General features: G+C 39.3%; 3 protein-coding genes across 3 annotated transcripts; 2 read left to right on the plus strand and 1 right to left on the minus strand.

Annotated features, from left to right (window-relative positions):
* The first annotated feature begins 2283 nt into the window (after positions 1-2283).
* On the plus strand, positions 2284-6594 carry LOC105437800 (ankyrin and armadillo repeat-containing protein-like). The gene is made up of 4 exons (XM_030990753.1): positions 2284-2429; positions 4983-5162; positions 5958-6134; positions 6586-6594. The coding sequence occupies exons 2-4, from the start codon at positions 4995-4997 to the stop codon at positions 6592-6594; spliced, it is 354 nt and encodes a 117-aa protein (XP_030846613.1). The 5' UTR covers positions 2284-2429; positions 4983-4994.
* A 386-nt stretch (positions 6595-6980) lies between these two features.
* LOC115926183 (ankyrin and armadillo repeat-containing protein-like) lies at positions 6981-23982 on the plus strand. Its single transcript, XM_030990754.1, has 6 exons — positions 6981-7230; positions 7638-7912; positions 8529-8688; positions 9816-10092; positions 10649-10832; positions 23905-23982. The coding sequence occupies exons 1-6, from the start codon at positions 7086-7088 to the stop codon at positions 23980-23982; spliced, it is 1119 nt and encodes a 372-aa protein (XP_030846614.1). The 5' UTR covers positions 6981-7085.
* Positions 17111-20160, minus strand: LOC115925960. Its single transcript, XM_030990036.1, has 3 exons — positions 19702-20160; positions 18364-18653; positions 17111-18114 (listed from the first exon to the last, which is right to left on the minus strand). Exons 2-3 carry the CDS (start codon positions 18598-18600, stop codon positions 17923-17925), a joined length of 429 nt encoding a protein of 142 aa, XP_030845896.1. The 5' UTR covers positions 18601-18653; positions 19702-20160; the 3' UTR covers positions 17111-17922.
* Positions 23983-24074: the final 92 nt, after the last annotated feature.

A 24074-nucleotide genomic window follows, 5' to 3' on the forward strand; every position in this document is an offset into this window, starting at 1 on the left:
GCCGATTACCGGCTCCTTTACTCTATATGATTAGATCTAGAGTCTATGATTAAAATGAGTAAAAAATTGGGCTAAAAACTCCTTTGCTAATGATGGATATTAAGCTGCTAACAAAATGGATACGGAACTACACTAGCGCCCCAAAAATAGGATTTTGTCTTAAGTGGCCGAAAACCCTCTCCTTTACTCTCAGTCTCAGTACAATAACAAGTCAACATCAAAATCAAACCATGCAAACGTAAACTGCAGCTGCATGCACTTTCTGAAGTGAACTTGGCGTTACTTGCGCTTGCACAGCTGTGAAGGTGAATAGTCTACAACAAAATGAAATAGAAATTGAAAATTAGACTACACTCACCAAATTATTTCAGATAGACCCTACAATTATTTTTTCTCACTGTGATGGGCGTGGCTCATCGCATAAACTTGATCAGCTCAGTGCATGCTTGTTTTCGATATGGAGGCATCCATGTTTTATTTTTACTAGTCTACTTCTCAGACCAGGGGACTTTTTGTTATTGTTTTGTATTTGGTTAAAAGAAGTGAATATCAGATGTGTCCATGGAAATTTTCCCAAGGGCAAAAAAAAAGGCCTACATATTTCGATATCAGACAAATCAATAAATAAGAATACAAACAATAACAAATAAAAATACAACTGAAATACAAAAACTCCCCAAACTTAATCGATTCAATTTAGTTATAGACCTATAGACCTGTAGCGGCTCTTACATGCCCTACTTTCACCGTACATTAATTCATGTCTCCAGTATTTTTCCATCACGGTATTTATTTATATTCATTATTCGGACCACGTGTGTTCATTCCTCCAATCGAGCATCGTGGTTCCGCGCATCGTTCACCCCGCGTATTTTCATCACCACGAGGTTTTCTCCACTCCCGCTTACACCTCGGTCGAGTCAACAACTCCTGCTTACATCTCAGTTGAGTCAACACGTTTCTGCATGATTTCTTCTCCGGGCTTGTTTCTACTGTGCCTTTCACTTCTATCGGCACATCTTCACTTTCACTGCCGTGTTCATCGGGCTGCAGTCTTCCAGTGGAACAGTTAAATCTAGTTCCGACATAGATCTATATGGTGCTTGGTTATCCGCTGGGAGCTGCCAGTTTCTTCACCGGTAGTCTTTCACTCACATGAGCTCGACTCACCGCAGCTCATCTAAACATTCACCATCAAAGTTCGGCTCATCAATCGAGCGACTCACCGTCTCAGCACCACTACCGGCTTTGATGTCTGCATTTTCCACTTTGGCCTCCGACATCAAGCGACTCACTGCTTTCGTCATCGAGCGCCACACATCTCTTCTCTTCTCTTCTATTCTCGCCCGAGAGCTCCATCTACATTCATCATCATCACGAGCGTCGGCGACGACATCGCGTTCTTCACGGTTCTTCAACCACGTCAACGAAGTCGCGTTTCCGCCATCAAACCTCACACTCATTTCTCTACAGACCTATCTCATTTGATATTTAAACATTGATTTACAGAAATGTAGCCCCATTAAAAATACAGGGGTAAGAGCCCTTTTTTTTTTCCGTTCAGTTTTTGAGGGAAAATTTTTGCGCCGACTAAGCCGGCCGGTGAATAACCGGGGGGGGGGGGGGGATTTTAAAAAATATTCTTTTTTAAAATTGTTCCTATTTCTTTTTTTCAGGGGGGGGGGGTGTCGGGGGGGGGGGCCACATTGTGTTTTTTGTTTCTAAAAAGGTATATGTTTTGTTACTATCCTATTTTTTTACCGTTTTGGGGGGCTGGGGGGGGGGGGGCGGGCCGGTAAAATCGGCCCGTGGATCCGCGTCTGCTGCTAACCCTGCACGTTTGGATACCCCTCCCCCCCCCCCCGGCCCCGCAAATCATGCTCTAGCGATTACTAAATTGTAGTATCTCAATCTTCTAAATGATTAGTATCCATTATCGTAAGATGGCTGAGTGAGAAACTTGCCAATTAAGTGCATAGCGAGTTAGCGACCACGCTCGACCTTTGGAGTATTTCTTGTTTTTACAAAAATTGCGAAAGAAAAATGATTAACGTCTTGATTGTAATCTATTAATTGATTGTCAAATTTGACCTTTTCCCTTGTGACCTACTCGCCTTGACGCCGTATCAACAACTTTTACCGAGCCGAGCATCGAGGACTTGTTCAAATTTTTAGAATTCCTTGATGGAAATTCCATGATTGTTTTATCGCTAATTGCTTCGTGATGACAACATGAGAGAATATAGAAAGAAAACCGACATTTCAACGTAGAAGGTAAGCAGTTATTGACAAAGACGTCGCGCTGCACTGTCACAGGAAATCACGTAGCGACGGTGGTGGTAACGGACACTTCGAGCAAGTCGGCGGCCTAGTTGGGGCATCCCAGCCGTCGGCAGTCCCACGCCACGCTGTGCTGTGGAGATAGCTGTGTACGTGTGTGAATATGATGTGTGTGAGTGTTGTGCCTGTGGTGTGGCTGAGCTGTGGCAGTACAAATCCAGTTGATTTGGAAGCTCATCATTTGTTTGTTTTGAAAATATTTTCAAGTTAAATTTATAAGAGTAGACTAGTCTAGTTTAAATCTTACAATTATCACAAGCAGTGCTCTCCTGCTTGTCTCAGACATGATTGCAGAACAAAATTATTATTTTATAATTTTTATTATTAGATCTAGTCTAGATCTAGATCTAGACTAGACAGCAATAACCATCTGATTTGGGTCATTTCTTTAATAAAACTGACATTTGTTGTCATTCCCCAATACAGATGGCAACCCAGAGATCTCGTACCGTGCGGGTAAATTAGAGCCACAGCGGAACAGCTTTTCGTTTCCGACATTTCTCCCCCGATTTTCTTTATTTAGATCTAATTTTCTGATTTCTAAATCAGATGTAAATTAGGTCGGTATGTCATTTGTCCTAATTACAGTTTTCAAAATTTGATAACTTAATATTAAATAAATAATTTACGGACTTACTTATATGAATTATCCAATTTGTACCTCAGAACCGCGAAGCAGTACGTTCATGCATTCGAAATATTACCCGGCGGCCGATATATTTCCGGGTCCACCTACCAAAACATAGCCAATGGCCAATCAGAGCACTCGTTTCGTGGGAGTTTGTTGGTCAAGCCAGGCCGACTCGTATGTAGCTACGGTAGCTATTGGACGTTCGAAAAGAAAAAAATTAATATTCATCAACTAAAACCTAGACGGATAATGTTGACGACGAGACTTTCTCGGATTAATCATTAATTTAGGATCTAAATGAGCTAGCTATCGTAAGTCAAATAAGCTATTTATATGTTATTTTTAATTAGACTCTAATTATTGTCATATTGCAGCATGTGTGAGGATGTAAAGAGTGAAAATCTCGTAGCATATCTCATTCATCGCGGTCCTGCCGAACCGAACCATTGGTTCCGTACAGTCCCGATAGGACAATCTTCAGTCTCTATAATCGGAGGTCTAGTGGAGCCAGACGTAGTCTCAGTGGAACAACCGAAGATTAGAGAGACTGAAGTTTTCGGTCTAGATCTAGACCTAAGTTAAAAGTTTACGTTGACATAATGAAACTATAATTATTTAGATTTACGGATACTATCCTGCATTAAGCAGAGATGCCAACTAGTACGGATTTCCCGTAATTTCTACGGGAAATCGGCCAATTACGGGCGGTACGGTTTTCATACCATAAATCCCGGATTTTGCCGATTTCAAAATTAGCACTTTAAGGTTTAGCACGTACCGGTACTTTTGACTATTGCAGCGCAGCCATCCTTGAATCCATGCATAGAAATCCCATAGCGCTTCCGATCGGACAATTTGTTATCTAGCACACCCCTTTCACAGCGCAGGTGCATACATGTGCTTCGCGAGCGGGGGCCGGGTGAAATACCTCTCTTGGCCGCGCCGCTACCGCCGGGCCAGCGCCAGGCCTCGCTACGCTAGCGCCGTGTACACTGTCGGATTTCTCACAGGCTGTCACAGCGTTCGTCGATTTTCGTCGACAATCTGAACTCATGTTGGTTGGATTTAGATATCAATCATCATGTCTTCCACAACTAAGAAGCGTGGCAAGAAGTTACAGACTTTTAAAGAAGAATACAGTAAGAAATGGAAATGCATCGTGTAACACCAACTAATGAACAGGTATGTTACTTTTATTTAACTTGTTGTGCTATCGATCGCGCTTGCCTGCGAGCTGCGCTTGCCAGCGTGCAGAAAAATTTGCGTCGCGCAGAAAATTACGGATTTTGTCTCCAAATTACGGATTTTTAGCCTTACGATTACTGATTTGTGCTCTGAAAGGTTGGCATCCCTGATTAAGTGTTGGTAAATTTTTGCCATTCATGGCCATATGCATGTTCAAGTCTCAAGCAATATATTGTCATAACATTGACAGTTACTGTAATATTGGAAAGTGCAATGGGTATATAATGCAGAATATTCCCTAAGATTATGAAATCTTCATGAGGAACTTCATGTACTTAAAAAACAACTTAGTCTACTGGTAGTTAGACAGAGCCTGCTCTGTGTAAAATACTAAAATTTAAAAACTAATTTGTTGTTCACAAGAAAGATAGTTTGGACTTTAAATTTTACAGTTCTTTTCTGTGAATTTTTTAAATCTAATTTGTTTGTGTGCCAGAGAAACCGGTTAATGAATTGTGAAGAACGTTTATAGTATCAAAATAAACAATGAAATTTGGCTCAATGATTGAAAAATGTGTCTCTTTTTTTTAAAAGGTTTATTGCATTATCGCATAATATGATACTTTTAAATATATATTTTCCTAAACTTGATGCAGCTTTTAAACTTCCTAATCCGGGATCACTCAATGCATGTTACAAAGTATTGTTTGTTTGGAGCTAAAAAGTTGTTAATTAATATATTTCAATGCAGACTTAATGCTCTTCTAGCTCTGAACAGACACTATATTGAGGATTTTTGTCTGAATTTTTCTTCTGTGAATTTCAGGTAATTGTAAAGATGTCAGGCAAGGCAGCAGACACCAACCTCCATGCAGGTGAAGTAGACCCAACCCTTGTGGCCAACGCCACGGCCAATCGCATGGCAGCTCAGTTCTTTGAAAAGTATGACCGATTTGAGGTGCAAGAAATGCTGGCCCAAACTTCCTACCATTGGTTCTTATCACAGGTACATGTATAAAGATTTCATTTATGTACAATACATAAACATGTACGGTAGGCCAATTCATTAACCAATTATTTTCTTTAAAAATAATGGATTGTGGAAGTGGCGTAGTCGAGTGGTTTAAGCACTTGACTTGATACTCAAAGGTTGTGGTTCGATCCCGTACACGATGCTAATGTCCTTTGGCAAGGCATTAATCTTCATTTACTACACTCGAGCCAGATAAAGTAATGAGTACCTGGCAGGAATTAATTCCTTGACATGCTGGAGTGCTGTAATGGCAGCTAGGCTAAAGCCGGGATGATAATAAATGTGCCTCGGAATAGAATTTCTAGATCGACGGTGCTAGAGAAATGCCTATTATTACTATTTATTATAAAACAACATGGCATAGAAAAATAGTTAAGACCCCCTCCCATCTCCCCCCCCCCCCCCCCCCCCCCCCCCCCCATGAAAACAGACAAATACAAGTTGTCTTGTATATATTTTTGTTTCCTTTTTATTTGAAAAGAAAAGGGGAAAGAATTGTATTAAGTATTATGAGTAATACATTTTATTCTCATCCCTGTATTATATTTCAGGTGAGACATGCAGTATTACATTGCTAATCTGTGTCATTCCTGGTTATTGCTATCTTTACTTTTACACTCAATTATCTATGCTGCCCTATAACTTTGAAATTTGTTATACAATGTATACACAAATTGAGAATGATCCTATCTGTTTGGAATGAAATCAATAAAGTTTGAATTTGCATATTAAAGTACTGTTCACATATTTGTTTGTGACTTTTATCAGGATGAGCACAAGCTGCAGGCCGAAGCACCCAACGGTATCATCATGACCAGTAAACCCTTTGATAATAACAACTGCTTGATTCTGATGCCCTTTGACCCCACGGTCGAACCTATTGACTTTCGGCTCATACACCAGATCATCAGGGAACTTGTGATGGGTATCTATGGTCTCAACCAGGTATGTCTCTATCTCACTCTTTCCCCACTTTCTCTTTTCCCTTCTTTTTCCTTTTTTGTTTTACTCTGTTTCTTTATCTCAGTCTCCTCTTCTTGCTTCTTTTGAATCTTTCACTTTCTCTCGCCCTCTCCATCTCTCCCTCTCTCTCTCTCACTCTCACTCTCTCTCTCTCTTTCTCTCTCTCTCTCTCTCTCACTCTCTCTCTCTCTCTCTCTCTCTCTCTCTGAATATTTAACCTTCTACTTCTCTTTCTGATTTTCTTCTTTTTATATTTCAACCCTTTTTTTTCTCACTTTCTTGAATAAATGTTTTCAATTGAAAAACCACTGTATCTCGCTGGTACTTTAATTTTCTTTGCAAAAACTCATCAATATTTTTGTCTTTAATATTTGTCCCTTAAGAGAGAGAGAAAGTATAATTGATATTGATAGTTTGCATCTTGATACTATAGATAGGTTGAAGAAAGGAAATGACAGAATGATGTTTAAGTGAGAGAGATAGAGAAAGATATATAGAGAGAATGATTAAAACATATTTATTTTATTATTTATGTAATTGTAGTTTTGTTTTTAATAAGAAACTATCTTCGTGTTTGTTTTAATACAATGAAATTAGCAGGAGAAGACTTTCCAGCACTCTCTCCAATGATGTTATTAGTTGTTCAAATACAATAATGACTCTTCCCTAACCTTAATGCTAAAAGAAATTCCTTGAATACTGTGAGCGTCGAAATTGGCTGCCTAGCAGAGCCGGGGTAATAGTTGGAGTGCCTTAAGCACCATGCATAGTGGATATGTGCGCTATATAGATATCCAATATTATTATTATAATTATTATCATCAGGTACCATCAATCAGCCTGGAAGCTAACTTTGACCAGAGCACCTCCTGCCAGCTACCACCTGCCTACAATGACACCTATGTGGGTCAGCTCCTAACAAATGTGGACTACATGATGAAAGCATTATGGCACGGGACTTACTTCCCGAGAGATAAACGCACCAAGTTCTCAGAGCGCTGGCGCTCGAGTCTGGACCTCAATGCTGAGGGCGTTCCTGAATCAAAGAAGATCATCCTTACAGAGTTCACATTAGCAGGTGAGTATTGGGTGATCACAGAGGTGCGACTGCCACTTTTGCCCCTATGACATTTGCTCTTCCAACATTTGCTCCTATGACATTTGGCTCCTACAACATTAGCTCCTACGACACAACATTTGCAACTATGACATTTACTCCTACAACATTTGTTCCTATGACATTTGCTCCTATAACATTGTTCCTCCAACATTTGCTCCTACGACATTTGCCCCTACAAGATTAGCTCGTACGACACAACATTTGCAACTATGACATTTACTCCTACAACATTTGCTCCTCCGACATTTGCTCCTACAACATTTGCTCCTTCAATATTGCTCCTCCAACATCTGCCCCTACAACATTTGATCAAGCAATAGATTTGTTATTCTTCTATCATCTGTAACATTTTCCTTTCTCCCCAGGAATGATCGACATCACGAAGGACCCTGACTATGCCACCATCTACGATAAAATGCGACTCTTCCCCATGAGCAAGCACGACGCCAACATCGACAAGCGTCTCTTCATGCAGTACGTCAATGACATGACTGTACAGCTGACTTGGAGACAGAAGACTGTCCAGCAGCACAATAACATGTTTGTGATTGATGCAGCCTATGAGGTCTCGGGAGCACTGAGGCTTCATGAAGACAGGACAGACCGTGATGTATACGAGAGACTGCAGACCAGATTACAGGTAATGAAACTAAAATAGAAGGATTTTTTTTGTTATTTGCGTTGTATAGACATCTAGGATTGATTTATCTTCGTAATGATTGAGATGGGTAGAAATATGGCATGAAAACATGACATTTTGGCAAATTATACCATTCTATATGTTTCTGTTTTATAATAATAATAATATCAGATATTTATATAACGCACATATCCACCATGCAAGATGCTCAAGGCTCTCCAATATTACCAGGCTCTGCTAGGCTGTTGAATTTGGCGCTCACAGCATTCAAGGAATTCCTTCCTACCGGTACCCATTTAACACCTGGGTGGAGAGTTGAAAATGTAGATTAATGTCATCTCAATGTCCATTCCACACCATTCAACATGTTTAAGTTATGTTAATAGTGAGTGCTAACAAAAAGATACCAAAATAGAAGCCTGTGAAGCCTTTGGAAAAATAAAACAAAGAAAGAGCTCATGAAAAGCAAAAAAGTATAAAAATAGCCACAAGCAAATATCATTTTTTATAATGGCAAATTAAAGAAAAACTTTATTGAACAAAACACCATTTTCAACACTGGTTGTGGTATCTTGAAATTGATTCCTACAATGTATGTCGCATTCTTCCTCACCAGGCTCATGTAGATGTGATAGAGAAACACCTGTGCAACAAGGCTGAGGTGCGCCGTCAGATGTCCCTTCTAAAGCTAGTAAGCTTCCTCGTTCCATTCCTGATGGGACTGAGAAGAAAGAACAAAGTTCCAGACATGTCTAGACTTCTACCTCAACTTACTGGTAATTATCGTTTTCCCTCTTTTCTTTTCTTTTTTTTTCTGGGGGGGGGGGGGGGAGGGGGTTAGGTTTTTTTATTTTTTTTAAATCTTGTCAATGATTATTGTTGATTACACAGTGATTGATGAATTGTTATACCTCACCTTTTTTTAATTTACCATTTCTGTAGAGTCGGGTTATAGTTTTCTTTTCCCGGCATCTGTGTGACTCTTTTCCAAATGTACTCTTGTTTTGTATTCACTGATATTTACTGAATAGATAATAATAATAATATCTTCTATTGGTAGTGTCATGATCTAGTGGATAAGTTACTCGACCACGAAGCACGAGGTACCCTGTTTAAATTCCTGCCATGGTTCTAGAATGTCTTTTATTAATTGGCAATACATTACTGTACCTAGTAGTGAAATTACTTGCATGCTTGAGTACCTTATTATTGGGGCTATACTAAAGCTTGGTTATACGATTGCTGAGCCCCCAACAAGAGTAGTATTAATACTGATGATCCTGTCCTAAAACTGCATTAATATATACTGGCTCGGTAACTGTAAATATTTTGAAATGGGACTGAAGAGAAAGAACAAGTTCCCATATATATATATATATATATCCAGATTTCTGTCTCAACTCATCAATGAGTCCAACACAAAATTAAGATTGGCTTTTTGTAAAAAGTGCAACATGGTCTCTTTCTTGAAGTAGCTTTAGAACTTCTCCATATCACAACAATATTTCTTTTGCATGTGACTGTTAAAGGGATCTGGTAACTTTGTCTCAGATTCTGAAACAAAATCCTGGATTCAGCTCATGCTAAATCTGACAGCTGATCACCTGTCAGATTATCAAGATATTTATGATTGGAAATTGAAACAAAATTTTGCTTTTTCCTAACGGTTTTCATAACATTACAGTCTATCGGGGAAAAGAGTACGGTAAAACCGGTCACTCAAAGATTTTTACTCTTTTGAGGCACTTCTTGATCATTTTGAAGTGCGATTTTTTTTTAGGGCTTCAATATTACACCATATCACAGACAATGGTAACATGTAGGGCCGTGCATATCAGATTTAACATTGTTCAATGCTGCCTTTAAAGAATGCCTTGTTTTGTCACTATGTTTTTCATGATAGCCGATGAGTGCAAGACAGAAAGGGAGCTCCCACCTATGATGCTAGCCCCAGACTTCCGCTGTCCAAACTTTGACTTTGGCAACAAGTACTTCCACCTTCATGGAGGTATCCAGATCGACATCGAAGGGGACGACGACATCCTGGAGCCTCCGGAGGTGATCGTCAACCATTATAACAAGATCCAGCTGGAAGCAACAGAGAGATTGGCCAAGCTGACGGAACCGGATACATTCCAGGAGTCTTATCCTATGGTTGTCAAAGAGCTTGGTGGAAAGAAGTGAGTGTGGAGAGGGGGTGATGATGATAATGAGGAGGAGGAGGGAGGGGGTGATGATAGCAATAAAGATGATAATGCCAGTGTTCATCTTAAAGGGATAGATGAGTTCTTGAGTTCCAAGCTGACGGAGCCGGACACATTCCAGGAGTCTTATCCTATGGTTGTCAAAGAGCTGGGTGGAAAGAAGTGAGTGTTGCCCTCTCCATACCCCTCTGGATTTCTCTGAATATGAGGAGGAGGAGGAGGAGGAGGGGTAGGGGGAGGGGGAGGGGGAGAGGGGAGGGGGTAAGGGGAGGGGAGGAGGAGGAAGAGGAGGAGGAGGAGAAGGAGAAGAGAGATAAAGAGGGGGGGGGGGGGTGTGATGATGATGGTGATGATGACAATATTAATTTAGATTTAAAATAATTGAAGACTGCTGATATTGCCCATGTTCTTGAGTTCGTGGCATGCCAGATTAATTTGAGAGATATTTGGTAATGAAAATTTTAACAAGATACATGTAATTTGCTGTAAATGTCTCCAATCTTACTATCATACTAATCCATTATTATTGCAGGTACTATGTGTTCTCCATGGACCTTGAGACCTACTACCCGGTCTCTCCGCCACGCCCGCTCTGGTGTCACTCGTTCTATGAGAAGATCAAGGATCTGAAACCCAAGAGGTTACCCTTGACGGATATCCACATGCATGAACAGTTCAAGAGGAGATACGGCTACCATCAAGCCATCAAGTTCAAGGTCAGTAAATACTCTTTGAGATTTAAAGGTATAGACCAGTTTTGGAAATGCCCCCCCCCCCCTCCTCTCAAAAAACGAAATGGAAGCTCTTATTACCAATCATGTGAAAGAATATGTTTTGACTAAAGACGTGATGATACAAATTCCGCCGGGAAACCGCCTTCTAATTGATATATTTGGTAAATTATCTATCCGGCCTGGATAGATAGCGCGTAGTCCCATATACATCTTTCTGTGTACAGTGCTTGTAACTTTACCAAGACTGGGCCAAATTTTGTATCATTTTTATGATTCCAGAACCTTGCAGTACACACCAATACTTATATGCTAGATGATCAACCTTTTCTGATTGATTCCATAACGTTTCTTTCACAATGCAATCGCATGACTGGTCTTTACCTCCCTTACAAAAAAAATCTCTATGGTACACCATACAAACACCATAGCAAATCTACCATAGATTACCATACAAACACCATAGCAAATCTACCATAGATCTACCATTCATTTACCATAGAACTAATTAAAATAATTGGGACAAATTTATTCATTTATTCAAATTAGGCCACACCTACATATTCTACCATAGAGCCACCATTCATATACCATAGAGCCACCATAGAGTCATCATTCATTTACCATAGAGCCATCATTCATCTACCATAGAGCCACCATTCATCTACCATAGAACCACCATTCATCTACCACAGAGCCACCATTCATCTACAATACCGCCCAGAAGTTATTGGGCATGTTTTTGCGGGGCGGGTTTTCCCCGATGGGTATTTCACGATAAAATCACGATAAAACATCGATGAAATACTGATAGAATCACGATAAAAATCACGATAATTTGCACACTAGTGAATGGTTTCCTCTATCGGGGGATGCGCGTAACCCCCCTAATCCCCCGATAGTCTATCGTGTTTCATGGTGCGCGTATTTGCAACTAGTCAAGTCATGTCCTCTGCAAGCGCATGTCTTGCTCATCGCGCGCGCTAAGTCTTGATAATTTGTACGCGCAGTTCCGTATGTGTCTTTGTTTACGTCACAATAGAAAGTATTCACGAGTAAACATTACACACAGTTAAATACTAGTAAAAGCCGTCGCTAAATCACTGACACTGGGCGCGGATAAGCATCGGGTACTGATGCGGTGAAGCAACGAGTAGATCTAACTATATTCAAGTTGCAAAAACTTGCATGATTTGCATTCATTGAAATTATAATTGTGAGCACAATACCTTTCATTTTCACTACCATATTTTCTGTTCGCCTACTCCAGATATGCGTATCTCATTCCACAACCATGAAAGTGGTGAATAAATTCAATTCAATTCAATTCAACCTCCACCAAATAAAATAAAAATATTCCCAAGATCGTCGCTTCAGAAAACACGCACGCGATCAGATTCTTTCATTTGCCCTATCAGTATCACTGACAAGACTGCCGTAAGAAGGGTCTCCACCCCTAAAAAAGAAAACGTCCAATCATGGACATTCTTGCCTACTGGTCACGCGTAAAAGTTGCCAGGTGGACTAGTAACCAAGGTTACCAAAACACGCGTAAATAAACATTTTTAGTCGACGGCATTGGATGATTGATAAATAATAAAATCTGTAAAAATGGCATGGATCAATTACTGTAACTGTCTTCGGAGTGTGGATTAGACCAGAGTTGAATTAACAGGAAAACATGTAGGAGAGAGAGAGATAATTGAGAGGGAGGTAGTGTTGAGCTGGATATAGATGAAGATATTATTCGAGAAGGAAAGGAGTTATGATCGAGGTCAGGATGGGGAAAAAAACAAATAAAATGGATAATTATCTACTTAACAGGGTTGACTAAATATAAGTAGGCAAGACACCAATACGTTAGTCTATTTTCCGTACACCTTTCTACTTCCACTCCTTATTCATCGACACTAGACGAAAACGTTCATGGGTGGAGAAATGTGACAAAGAAGAGGGTGAGAGCATGGACCTACGTATTTGGAGAGCAAGAGAGACGAGAGGAAATCCCACTAGTATCTTCACGAGGGGGGGGGGGGGGGACTACACGTAATAGAGAGAGAGAGAGAGAGAGAGAAAGAAAAATGTTTGATGGGAGCGCAGGCTAGCGAAATCATACTAAGGGAGACATTTACGTACATTTACTTTTGAGAAATAAACAGTAGGATTATGTCTGCCACATGCGTTGAGAGCTGGCTCCCCTCGGCTGACACATCGTAAATAACAAAGATAACATTCAATGACATTTTTAACCGAAGATTGAAAACTAGGTCATTCACACCTCTTTTTCTTTTATCATTTATAATTACTTTGTACGATGGCGATGTTAAAAAATAGGATGTTGGAAAGGAAGAAAAAAAGTTGGATCGTAGATTAAATGACATTGATTTGCAAAACTGGAACGATGAAGTTCATGAAGTTCATGTTTCAATTACAGAATTTTTAAACAGGAAATCGGTTTGGAAGAATATATGTTAAAGTTGGATTTCAGTGATAGAACATCTCTTTATAAATATCGATGTGGTAATAGTAAGCTGCCCTGCCGTCTGCACCTGACCGTCACTAAAGTCAGCCTCTAGAAATTGTAGAATTGTGTTCCATATGTGATCTCAAAGTACAAGATGATGCATTTCATTATGTTCTCGTATGTCCAGCCTTTGGCTTTGATTAACATTCGCAATTATTTGTTAAGAGATAGTTAGTCAATTTAAGATTAAGAATTAAAACAAACCTTTCAACCTTTTAGATTCATTCATGGTTTGCTGCTTCGCATTAGAATATGATATAGATTTTATTTTTAAAAGCAGACCCGTATCACTATCATTCGCGAAGTTGTGTTTTATTTTTGTGGACATTTTTACAATAATAGCTCCTGTTCTAGTCCCTCTAACGTTTATTCGCGCTAATAATATTTATAATTAATTTGCCTGATGTTGCATTCAATTCATTTATGGTTTGCTGCTTCGCAATCGGATATAAAATAAATGATAATTTTAAAAGCAAACTCGTATCATTGGCGACGCAGGGGGGGGGGGGGGGGGTGTGGAGGGGAGAAGAAAAGAAAAGGAAGGAGGGGAAAAGGAAGAAGAGTAAATCTAAAAATCAAATCAAATAGACAGACGAAACAAGCAGAGAACTTCATCAATCGGAAATTCTAATTTTTTCGCCAATGAATTGAATGTTTAAATGACAAGAGAGCTTACGTACATTTCATATTGTGTTTCAAGTGTTTCTAAACAATGGGTTTGGAGTCAAGGTGTCTGGCAGCATGTGGTTATCTCAGAAGTTAGTATAAACAGATCATGTTCGCGCCGTAAGATCACGTGATCATAGTAGTGATGATTGAACCTTCGAGAGAAAACTATAAGCGCGTGCATTTTTTTAATCTTTACCACATCATCTTTTCTGTTTTTTTTATTTCTTTGTTTTACCTTTTCTCGAAATATAAATGTGTATGTATTCCCTTCGCTTGTTCCTTACGGTTCAAGGAGAATTACCCCCTTGCACAATCACCCCCCTTTGTTTAATTCCTTGTTTTTCTCGCTATCAATTCGATCAATCATTTTTTTGTTGTTTATCCTTATTTCTTACCATATGTAGATCTTTGTTAAGCCGTTATTATTTATTATTATTATTATCATTATTAATCATTCTTCTGGTTTATTCCTTCGTAAATGTGTTTTAATACTTTATGTTTTTCTTAGATTTCTTTCTATCTTTTTATATTTTGTCCTCAATCCTCGTGTATTTCTTTGTTATTTCCTTATGTATTACTCCAATTTTGATTACGGGAGCTTGCCAACCCAGGTATGTGTACATGTATTTAGCTTGCATGCAAACTGAATGTCATAAAATGGAGATCGAGATCGAGGGGTTTTCCAATTCTGGGAATCCCTGAGCGCGCGCACTACATATCAAATTTCAACTGCTTTGTGGACCACGAGGTACATTGGCTGATCGAGATCGCGTTGCTTTTGTTTTTGATAATACTGGTTTATGAAAATGGCGTTTGCGGTCTGTGGCAAAATTTGTAATGTGTAGGGACAGGGTCAACCGATTGGTATTATGAATGAATAAAATAATAATATTTTTTTTTATTATTTGGAGTTACGGATCCTTTATTTATTCTGTTAATTTTCAATTCTCTATCTCTCTTAATTATCTTTGTCTGATATATTTCACTCTTCACTCCCTTCCCTCTTTCTTTTCTGTCCCTGTCACGCTAACGGTAACGGTACCCCTCCGCCTCTTCTCGCCTCTTCTCTCCTCTTCCCTTAATTATTCACGCCTTCCTGAAAATCTCACAACATACACATAATTCTTCTAGAAATAACAGCCGCATTTATCCATAAATTCTAAGATTCTACCCACATATTAGATCTGATATGTACATGTAATGATGAATACTCTCGATTAGACAGAAATAACCGTCTGATATGGGTCATTACTCTTTGATAAATCTTACATTTGTCAACATTCCTCATGCTCATACACAGACGGTGACCCTTACGGCTCGCACGACGGGGGGGGGGGGGGGGGGGGGGGTGAGCCTTTCTTTTCTTCCCGTTTTTCCTTATTTAGATCTAATTTTCCGATCAATAAATCGGACATAAGAAACTATGTATATTTCTTAAAATTCTTACAATTTTAATCAAGTAATTGCAATGGCGAAATTTAGGCGAATTAGATCACGCGTTTATGAATATCAAAATATCACCGGGTCAAGCCGTGCTGACTCGTACGCACATGTAGGTATCGGACGTCCGGAAAAAAAAGAGCATTCATTAACTCAAATCAAGATGGCTGCACAACAAATAATGTTAACGACAAGTCTTTCTCGGATTAAACATAAGCGGAATAGCCGTCGATATTAGAGACTGAAGCTTTCGGTCTAACTCTTGATATACTCTCGGATCTCCTCTGCCATGATATGAGCTATCCCAAACATTCCTCCCCCCTCAAATAAAAAAAAGATGTCGTATCGTGGGAAAGGCCAATTAGACACCTGGTTTGGTTTCTGCACTTCTCTCATCGGATAACTTTTCTCTCCGCATGCGCAATCCCAAACATTCCCCGTAGCACATTGTCTCGTGTATTTATGCATGGAATGAAAAGAGCATTCATTCACGCTTTTGTGATGTAATAATCAAGTGATTGTGACGTCAGTGGCAAGCGCGCATCGGTATGTTTGAGGATGCGCAGGCTCAGCAAGCGTATAAATACAGCATGCTGTGCGCAGTTCTATCGTGATATAAAGGAAATATCACGATATGCATCGGGGATTTAGCGAGTTGATCAAGTTGAGGAAAAAAATCATGATAGAGATGAATACAAATCACGATGTTTCTCACGATAAAAACACGATAAAACCCGTCTACAATCACGCTAACCTCCTATCGTGAAACACGATCCCGCATGCCCAATAACTTCTGGGCGGTATTGTACCATAGAGCCACCATTCATCTACCATATAGCCATCATTCATCTACCATAGAGCCACCATTCATCTACCATAAAGCCACCATTCATCTACCATAGAGCCACCATTCATCTACAATACAGCCACCATTCATCTACCATAGAGCCACCATTCATCTACCATAGAGCCACCATTCATCTACCATAGAGCCACCGTTCATCTACCATAGAGCCACCATTCATCTACCATAGAGCCACCATTCATCTACCATAGAGTCACCACTCATCTACCATAGAGCCACCATTCATCTACCATAGAGTCACCACTCATCTACCATAGAGCCACCATTCATCTACCATAGAGCCACCACTCATCTACCATAGAGCCACCATTCATCTACCATAGAGCCACCATTCATCTACCATAGAGCCACCATTCATCTACCATAGAGCCACCATTCATCTACCATAGAGCCACCATTCATCTACCATAGAGTCACCATTCATCTACCATAGAGCCACCATTCATCTACCATAGAGTCACCATTCATCTACCATAGAGCCACCATTCATCTACCATAGAGCCACCATTCATCTACCATAGAGCCACCATTTATCTACCATTCACTACCATTCAAAATACGCAACAAAATGTTAAGCTTAATTGTAGCATTTTGAAATGGTATATTCAGAATGGTAGTTTGGATCTTGATCTATGGTTAGCAGAATGGTGGCTGTAGTGCGTTCTATAGTACACAGAATGGCGACTATAATATATTGAATTTTTGAGAAATCTAAACTTAAATGTTAACTTACAATACACACATGATGCTTATTAAAAAAATGAATTGAATGAAAGTGGCAGGATGTATTTGGTTTATATCAAAAGTTGTATGCATGTACATATGCTAAAAACTAAAATAAAAGGCAAGTAAAAAAATATATCACATAAACATGTACACTACAAACTAAAATGAAAGGCAAGTTCGTAATTGCAACACATATTACTTGGACTTATTCTACTAAGATGTAATAAATACCCACATATATATCACCCTAGTTCCTCTAAATAATCGGCAAGTTAAAAAGAAACAACTGAAATGTCACATACAGTGTGTACGTAAACATGACTAAAATGAAAGGCAAGTTAAAAATATATAAACATGTACAATAAAAACTAAGGCACTGAGTTGCAGCACAGGATTGTTCTAAAACATTGTATAAACATGTACAATAAAAACTCAAATGAAAGGCAAGTTCATAATTGCAACACATATTACTTGGACTTATTCTACTAAGGTGTAATAAATACCCCCATATATATCACCCTAGTTCCTCTAAATAACTAAAATGTCATATATAGTGTGTATGTAAACATGACTAAACTGAAAGGCAAGTTAAAAATATATAAACATGTACAATAAAAACTAAGGCACTGAGTTGCAGCACAGAAATGTTCTAAAACATTGTATAAACATGTACAATGAAGTTCAAGTCAAAGAGGTTGTATATGTGAGTTCGAAGAGGAGCAGAAAATACAAGCCTTGCTGCTCATTTTTGGAGTCTCTGAAGGCGATCAAGGTCCCTCTGGCTGAGAACACTGAAGACCCAACCCTTTCTATACTCAAACTGTTAACATGATTTTGATAGACCTTCTGTGTCAAACAATCTCCCCTGTATCGATCGGTATCACTACCCCCACCCCATGATTCGATGTGTAACCTCGTCTATGCCATGTTCCATCGTAGGGCACTGCCACGTCCACATGATCATTTTCCCTGATGGTCAGATCCTTGTCCATGGCCCTTTGACGTAGGCATGCTGCCACCTTCTTCTTCTGATCCTTACTGGTCTGCAAAAAAAAAAAGTTTGTAATAAATAACAAGTAAATTTCAAGTTCCCTCAGGCCCCTTACTTATTAGACCCTATTACAAATATTTAGATTTGATTAATTTTCATCCCTTGATTTGACAAGAAGGGATATTGATGTACATGTATTATACTGTCTATCGACCATAACTAAGAAATAAAAATATGTTTGGATTATATGTACGTACAGCTAAGATAATGTAATGAAGAAAACGCAAGGCTGGTGACTAACCTCTTGGGATAAGGAAGATAAAGTGGCTATGTGCCTGTTGTAGCTAGGGGCTTCGACTAGTGGGGCTGTTCCGAGGATGGTCAGCAAGTCGCACAAGCTATCCCATGCCAAACCAACCTCCGTTGCTGCCAGAGTAGCTCTGCGGTTTATTTCTGCAGACTTTCCACGTCCTTCGCATTCATTTTCTGATGAAGAGAATGTCCTCTCCTTCTTGCAAATGAAGCAACCAAGGACCATGGCGCAGTTCAACCCATTCCTCTTTGACAAATTCTCCAGAGGAATGAGATGCCCTGTAAAAGATATCCAAAACACTTTATGGAACAGGGAAAATATTTTGAAAAGCACAATCCCCAAATAATAACAAAGTGCTAGTTATGACATACATGTAGTATATTACACAAATACACATTTTCACAGATTTCACGACAATTCCGATGCCCCCACTTCGATTCACCATAGAGTAAAGGAGGGGTTTTTCGGCCACTTAAGACAAAATCCTATTTTTTGGACTCTTTACTTCCTATTTATTATCATTTCTTGTTCAAATCATGAAGCAAATACTATTATTATTTAAACAAAGAAAGAATCCCAGAAAAAAAATCATGAATTGCCATGACAACATTCATTTCAATTTTCACTGTTTCGGAGGTAGTTTTCGGCCTAGCGAGGCAGTTTTCGGCCGCATGTACAAAGTTAATAGGAAGCAAGCAAGCGCGCCATGCGTTTCCCCACTGATCTATAGCACTAGCGGCCGGAGCAGGTATCCCAAGCCGGAGCTTCCCGTGCTGAAAACTATCTCTGCGGTGATCAGAAATTGGAATCTGAATTAGACAGAGATATCGTGTGTGCGCTGCGGTATCCGGCTGCATTGATTAAATACATGCGATGAGATACTTTTGAGCTTGCGACTCACACAAAATCGGACTCTAAATCTGAAAAATACTTGAAATAAAGCTCATTTTATGGTACCCATAGGCCTATTCCTTACACGCTTAAGATACTTAATTTTTCAGATTCGGGGAGCGGGACCGCCGATTACATCGCTAAAATGTGATATTTTAGGATATATTTTCCATTGCAAATGTGGTTCTTCAGTGACTCTGGCATGGTATGGTATGTGTGGGATATATGATATGCTGTTATGCGATGGATTTTACAGGGATTTTACCATGCATCCAACGGATCGGCCGAAAACTGGTGATGGTCGATTACCCCCTCCTTTACTCTATTCTTAATCATTTGATTTGGCTTTTTGAGCCATTCACCCCTTGAGCATGCAATACAATCTCAAAGTAACAGTTTGCAAACTAAAAATATTGTTTGATAGTAAGTACATACCTCCCAGACACACGTGAGCCTTTTGCAAAGCAGCTGCAAGTTGTGGGCCACTAATGACGCGGATCTTCACATGTGGGACCAGGGCCAAAAATAGTGCTGTCCAAACACTTATTCAGGGAAAGCTTCCTCGATCTCTGAATTAGCTGTTAGTTCTTCTGGCACCTCTCCAGCATTCATGTTACTCTTCTGTAATATCTGGTAATGATCTCCTTTGAACACCTTCCTCTTCCTCACATATTTTGGAGTTTTGCGAAGCATTTTCAGTGAGTAGAAATTGGAGACCAACGGCTAGAAGAGTTATTCAAATCTTGGGCACAAGGTGGCAGCAAACAGCCCTTGTTATCTACTTTCTGCTGATATACATTACTTGTTACAATTTGGTTTAGAATTTTTTATTTAATGATTTCTTTAATTGATTGAGACTAATTGAGTGCAAACAGAGGCAGTGGAGCGACTTCCTAAGTGGGGGGGGGGGGGGGGTGCCGGGGGGGGGGGCACCAACAAAAAGGGCACTTTCTGGAGAAAATAAATAGGGCACCTACAAAGGGAAATCTCACAGCGAAAATATATATTTAAAAAAACAAACATTTGTATTTACCCCCTATATTGTGATTAGATTATCAGGGATGATTTCAATATTTTTTTTATCTTTATAAATAAGATTTGTGAGGTCGCAGTGCGAAAAATTACATCAATTATAAAGAAGAAAAACCCAATCCTGATGGGTTTATTACATTATCATAACAGAAGACTGAAAAGACCTTTGATAAGTACCATAATTATAACATCTAGAAATGCGGGTGTGCTTTGGGTGATATTGCTCTTAGTAGCTGGAAATTAGGGGCACGTGATGAGAGGAAAAGGGGACACTTATCGAAAAGGGTGACACTTATTAGAAAAAAAAAGGAGCACATGTCAAATTACAACGGGTAATTATCAGAAGGTGAAAATGGGGCACGTACGTATCATTGTTAAAGGGTAATTATCCGAGGTGAAAAGAAAAGGGGCACTTATGAGAATGAAAAAAGGGCACTAATAATAAGGGGAAATGTTGATTTGTTGTACGAAAAGGGGCACCGATCAGTTTTTAATAGGGGCATTTAATACGAGGGGAAGGGGGGGATTTATGAGAAGGGGGAAGTGCAGGCTATTATTAAAAAGAAAAGAGGCACATGTCAAGATAAACGGGGCACTTATGAGAGATGAAAAGGGGGTAATTATGGGTAGGGGATGGGGCACTTATAAAAGAAGGAAAAAGAGCATTTATTAGGAAGGGAAGGGGGCATTTATGATAAAGGGAAGGGGCTCTCTTTTAAATGGGGCAAAATAAAAGGGGCAGTTATTGAAGATGAAAAGAGCACTTATCAGGAGGAAAAGGGACACTTGTCAAAAATAAAACGAGTACCTCTCAGAATTTAATAGGGTCATTTACTAGAGATGGAACGGGACTATGAGAATGAAGAGGGACTTAAGAATGAAAAGTAATTGTTTTCATAGATGGAAAGGGGGCATTTATGATAAAGGGAAGGGGCTCTCTTTTAAATGGGGGCACTTGTTAGAAAGGAAAGGGGGCACATGTGAAAATATAAGGTGCGCTTATCCGAGTTAAACAAGGGGTAGTTATTAAAAGGGGGAAAGGCCCCTCTCAGATTTGAATAGGGAAATTATCAGAGGTGAATGGGGCACTTATCAAAAGTGAAAAGGGGCACTTCTCGTATCTGAAAAGGGGCACTTATTAGAGATGGAAAAAGGGCACTTATGAGAATGGAAAATGGACACTTATTGCAAAGGAAAACCGGAACTTATCGAAGGAAAAGGGGCACTTTAAAAAAAATAATAGGGGCACTTTTTAAAGTAAAGGGGCCCTTTTTATGTAAAAAGTGCCACGTTAGAGCCACCATGGGGTCACTAACCACTAGAAATATATCATAAAGTCATCATCCACCATAGAGCTACTGCTAAAATATCTTACACCACAGGGATATACCATTCAACGGAAATACCATATAATATACTCTACCATATATCATACCATAGAAATACCATACACCATACCCCGCACCATACAGCCACCATAGAGCTACCATAGATCTACCATTCACTTTAGAGCCACCATAGAGTCACTAACCACCATTAATGTACCATAAAGTCATCATCCACCATAGAGCTACCACTGAAATATCCTCCACCATAGGGATACCATTCAACAGAAATACCATAGAAATATATTCTACCATATAACATACCGTAGAAATACCATACACCATACAGCCACCATAGAGCTACCATAGATCTACCATTCACTTTAGAGCCACCATAGAGTCACATAACCACCATAGATATACCATAAAGTCATCATCCACCATAGAGCTACCACTGAAATATCCTCCACCATAGGGATACCATTCAACAGAAATACCATAGAAATATATTCTACCATATAACATACCGTAGAAATACCATACACCATACAGCCACCATAGAGCTACCATAGATCTACCATTCACTTTAGAGCCACCATAGAGTCACTAACCACCATTAATGTACCATAAAGTCATCATCCACCATAGAGCTACCACTGAAATATCCTCCACCATAGGGATACCATTCAACAGAAATACCATAGAAATATATTCTACCATATAACATACCGTAGAAATACCATACACCATACAGCCACCATAGAGCTACCATAGATCTACCATTCACTTTAGAGCCACCATAGAGTCACATAACCACCATAGATATACCATAAAGTCATCATCCACCATAGAGCTACCACTGAAATATCCTCCACCATAGGGATACCATTCAACAGAAATACCATAGAAATATATTCTACCATATAACATACCGTAGAAATACCATACACCATACAGCCACCATAGAGCTACCATAGATCTACCATTCACTTTAGAGCCACCATAGAGTCACTAACCACCATTAATGTACCATAAAGTCATCATCCACCATAGAGCTACCACTGAAATATCCTCCACCATAGGGATACCATTCAACAGAAATACCATAGAAATATATTCTACCATATAACATACCGTAGAAATACCATACACCATACAGCCACCATAGAGCTACCATAGATCTACCATTCACTTTAGAGCCACCATAGAGTCACATAACCACCATAGATATACCATAAAGTCATCATCCACCATAGAGCTACCACTGAAATATCCTCCACCATAGGGATACCATTCAACAGAAATACCATAGAAATATAGTCTACCATATAATATATCATAGAAATACCATACACCATAGGACGGCATCAATGATATACCATTGACCATAGAACTCCACCATTCAGCAATTGTGTGGTATACCATAGAAATATATTCTACCATATAATATATCATAGAAATACCATTCACCATAGAGCCGTACCATAGGAATATCATAGATTTTTTTTGTAAGGGCTTTAATACTGTTTGAGCTGTTATTTCTGAGGGGTTTAGTTTCACATACAGTTTTGTGAATGGTAGCTTAACACATGAAAGTGAGATGGTTATGTGTGTGATAAAATCTATTGTCAGTAGTCTGTAGTGGTTATTGCTTTTTTGTTTAACTTAGAAAAATGTATGTCTCACTGTTATATCTGCATAAAAGTCTGTATGCAAATATGTTGTCTCATGCATTAACTTTTTATGCTAATATTGTAGTAGTATACAATTTTTGTGTGTGACATTACTGCCCCGAGAGCAGAAGAGATTGAAAGTGCTCCAGTTTGGGGACTCAATACCTTGAAATGTATAAAATAATGTCAGTTCAATTAAGAGACGAATTGGGATAACTGTTGCATGTAGTTGAAAATATTGAGAGAGAAAGGGTTGATTCGATAGTGATGCTGTCATGCTGATGATGAGGAGGAGGATGATAATGGTGATTTTGTTTTATGCAGGTGATGATGATGGTGGTGAAATTTGATGAAGTTTTCAAGTTATTATTTAATTTATGTTAGGGCATGGAGCTATCAGTCAGAAACCTGGGCAGAGTCTCTCGAAACCGTCATAAGTACAAGTTCAACATGCGTTTCAATGGGATGTCGGTGAACTTGTACTTACAGTATGACGGTTTCATGAAACGCTGCCCAGATGCCTAGTCTCTGCATTCCAGACCTGCCTTGCATCTGTGATAAATGATTACACATTTCCTCATTCACGTTGTTTATTCCTACAATCCCAGTCCCTACAAAATGGTCTTAGGCAAGCAGCTATCAGAGGCCTAGTCTCCATGTTCCAGACCCTTGCCTTGCATCTGTGATAAACGATTACACATTTCCTCATTCATGTTGTTTATTCCTACAATCCCAGTCCCTACAAAATGGTCTTAGGCAAGCAGCTATTAGAGGCCTA

Source organism: Strongylocentrotus purpuratus, unplaced genomic scaffold (assembly GCF_000002235.5).
Source record: "Strongylocentrotus purpuratus isolate Spur 01 unplaced genomic scaffold, Spur_5.0 spur5_scaffold_19, whole genome shotgun sequence".
Lineage (NCBI taxonomy): Eukaryota > Metazoa > Echinodermata > Echinoidea > Camarodonta > Strongylocentrotidae > Strongylocentrotus > Strongylocentrotus purpuratus.

Bases quoted from the DNA above. Each gene is read 5' to 3' on its own strand.
- LOC105437800 (XM_030990753.1), top strand. From the start codon at position 4,995: ATGTCAGGCAAGGCAGCAGACACCAACCTCCATGCAGGTGAAGTAGAC. The intron at 5,163-5,957 runs GTACATGTATAA...GACTTTTATCAG, and splicing joins ACCATTGGTTCTTATCACAG to GATGAGCACAAGCTGCAGGC.
- LOC115926183 (XM_030990754.1), top strand. From the start codon at position 7,086: ATGATGAAAGCATTATGGCACGGGACTTACTTCCCGAGAGATAAACGC. The intron at 7,231-7,637 runs GTGAGTATTGGG...CTTTCTCCCCAG, and splicing joins TACAGAGTTCACATTAGCAG to GAATGATCGACATCACGAAG. The intron at 10,833-23,904 runs GTCAGTAAATAC...CTACAATCCCAG, and splicing joins ATCAAGCCATCAAGTTCAAG to TCCCTACAAAATGGTCTTAG.
- LOC115925960 (XM_030990036.1), bottom strand. From the start codon at position 18,600: ATGGTCCTTGGTTGCTTCATTTGCAAGAAGGAGAGGACATTCTCTTCA. The intron at 18,115-18,363 runs GTTAGTCACCAG...TTTTTTTTGCAG, and splicing joins TATCTTCCTTATCCCAAGAG to ACCAGTAAGGATCAGAAGAA.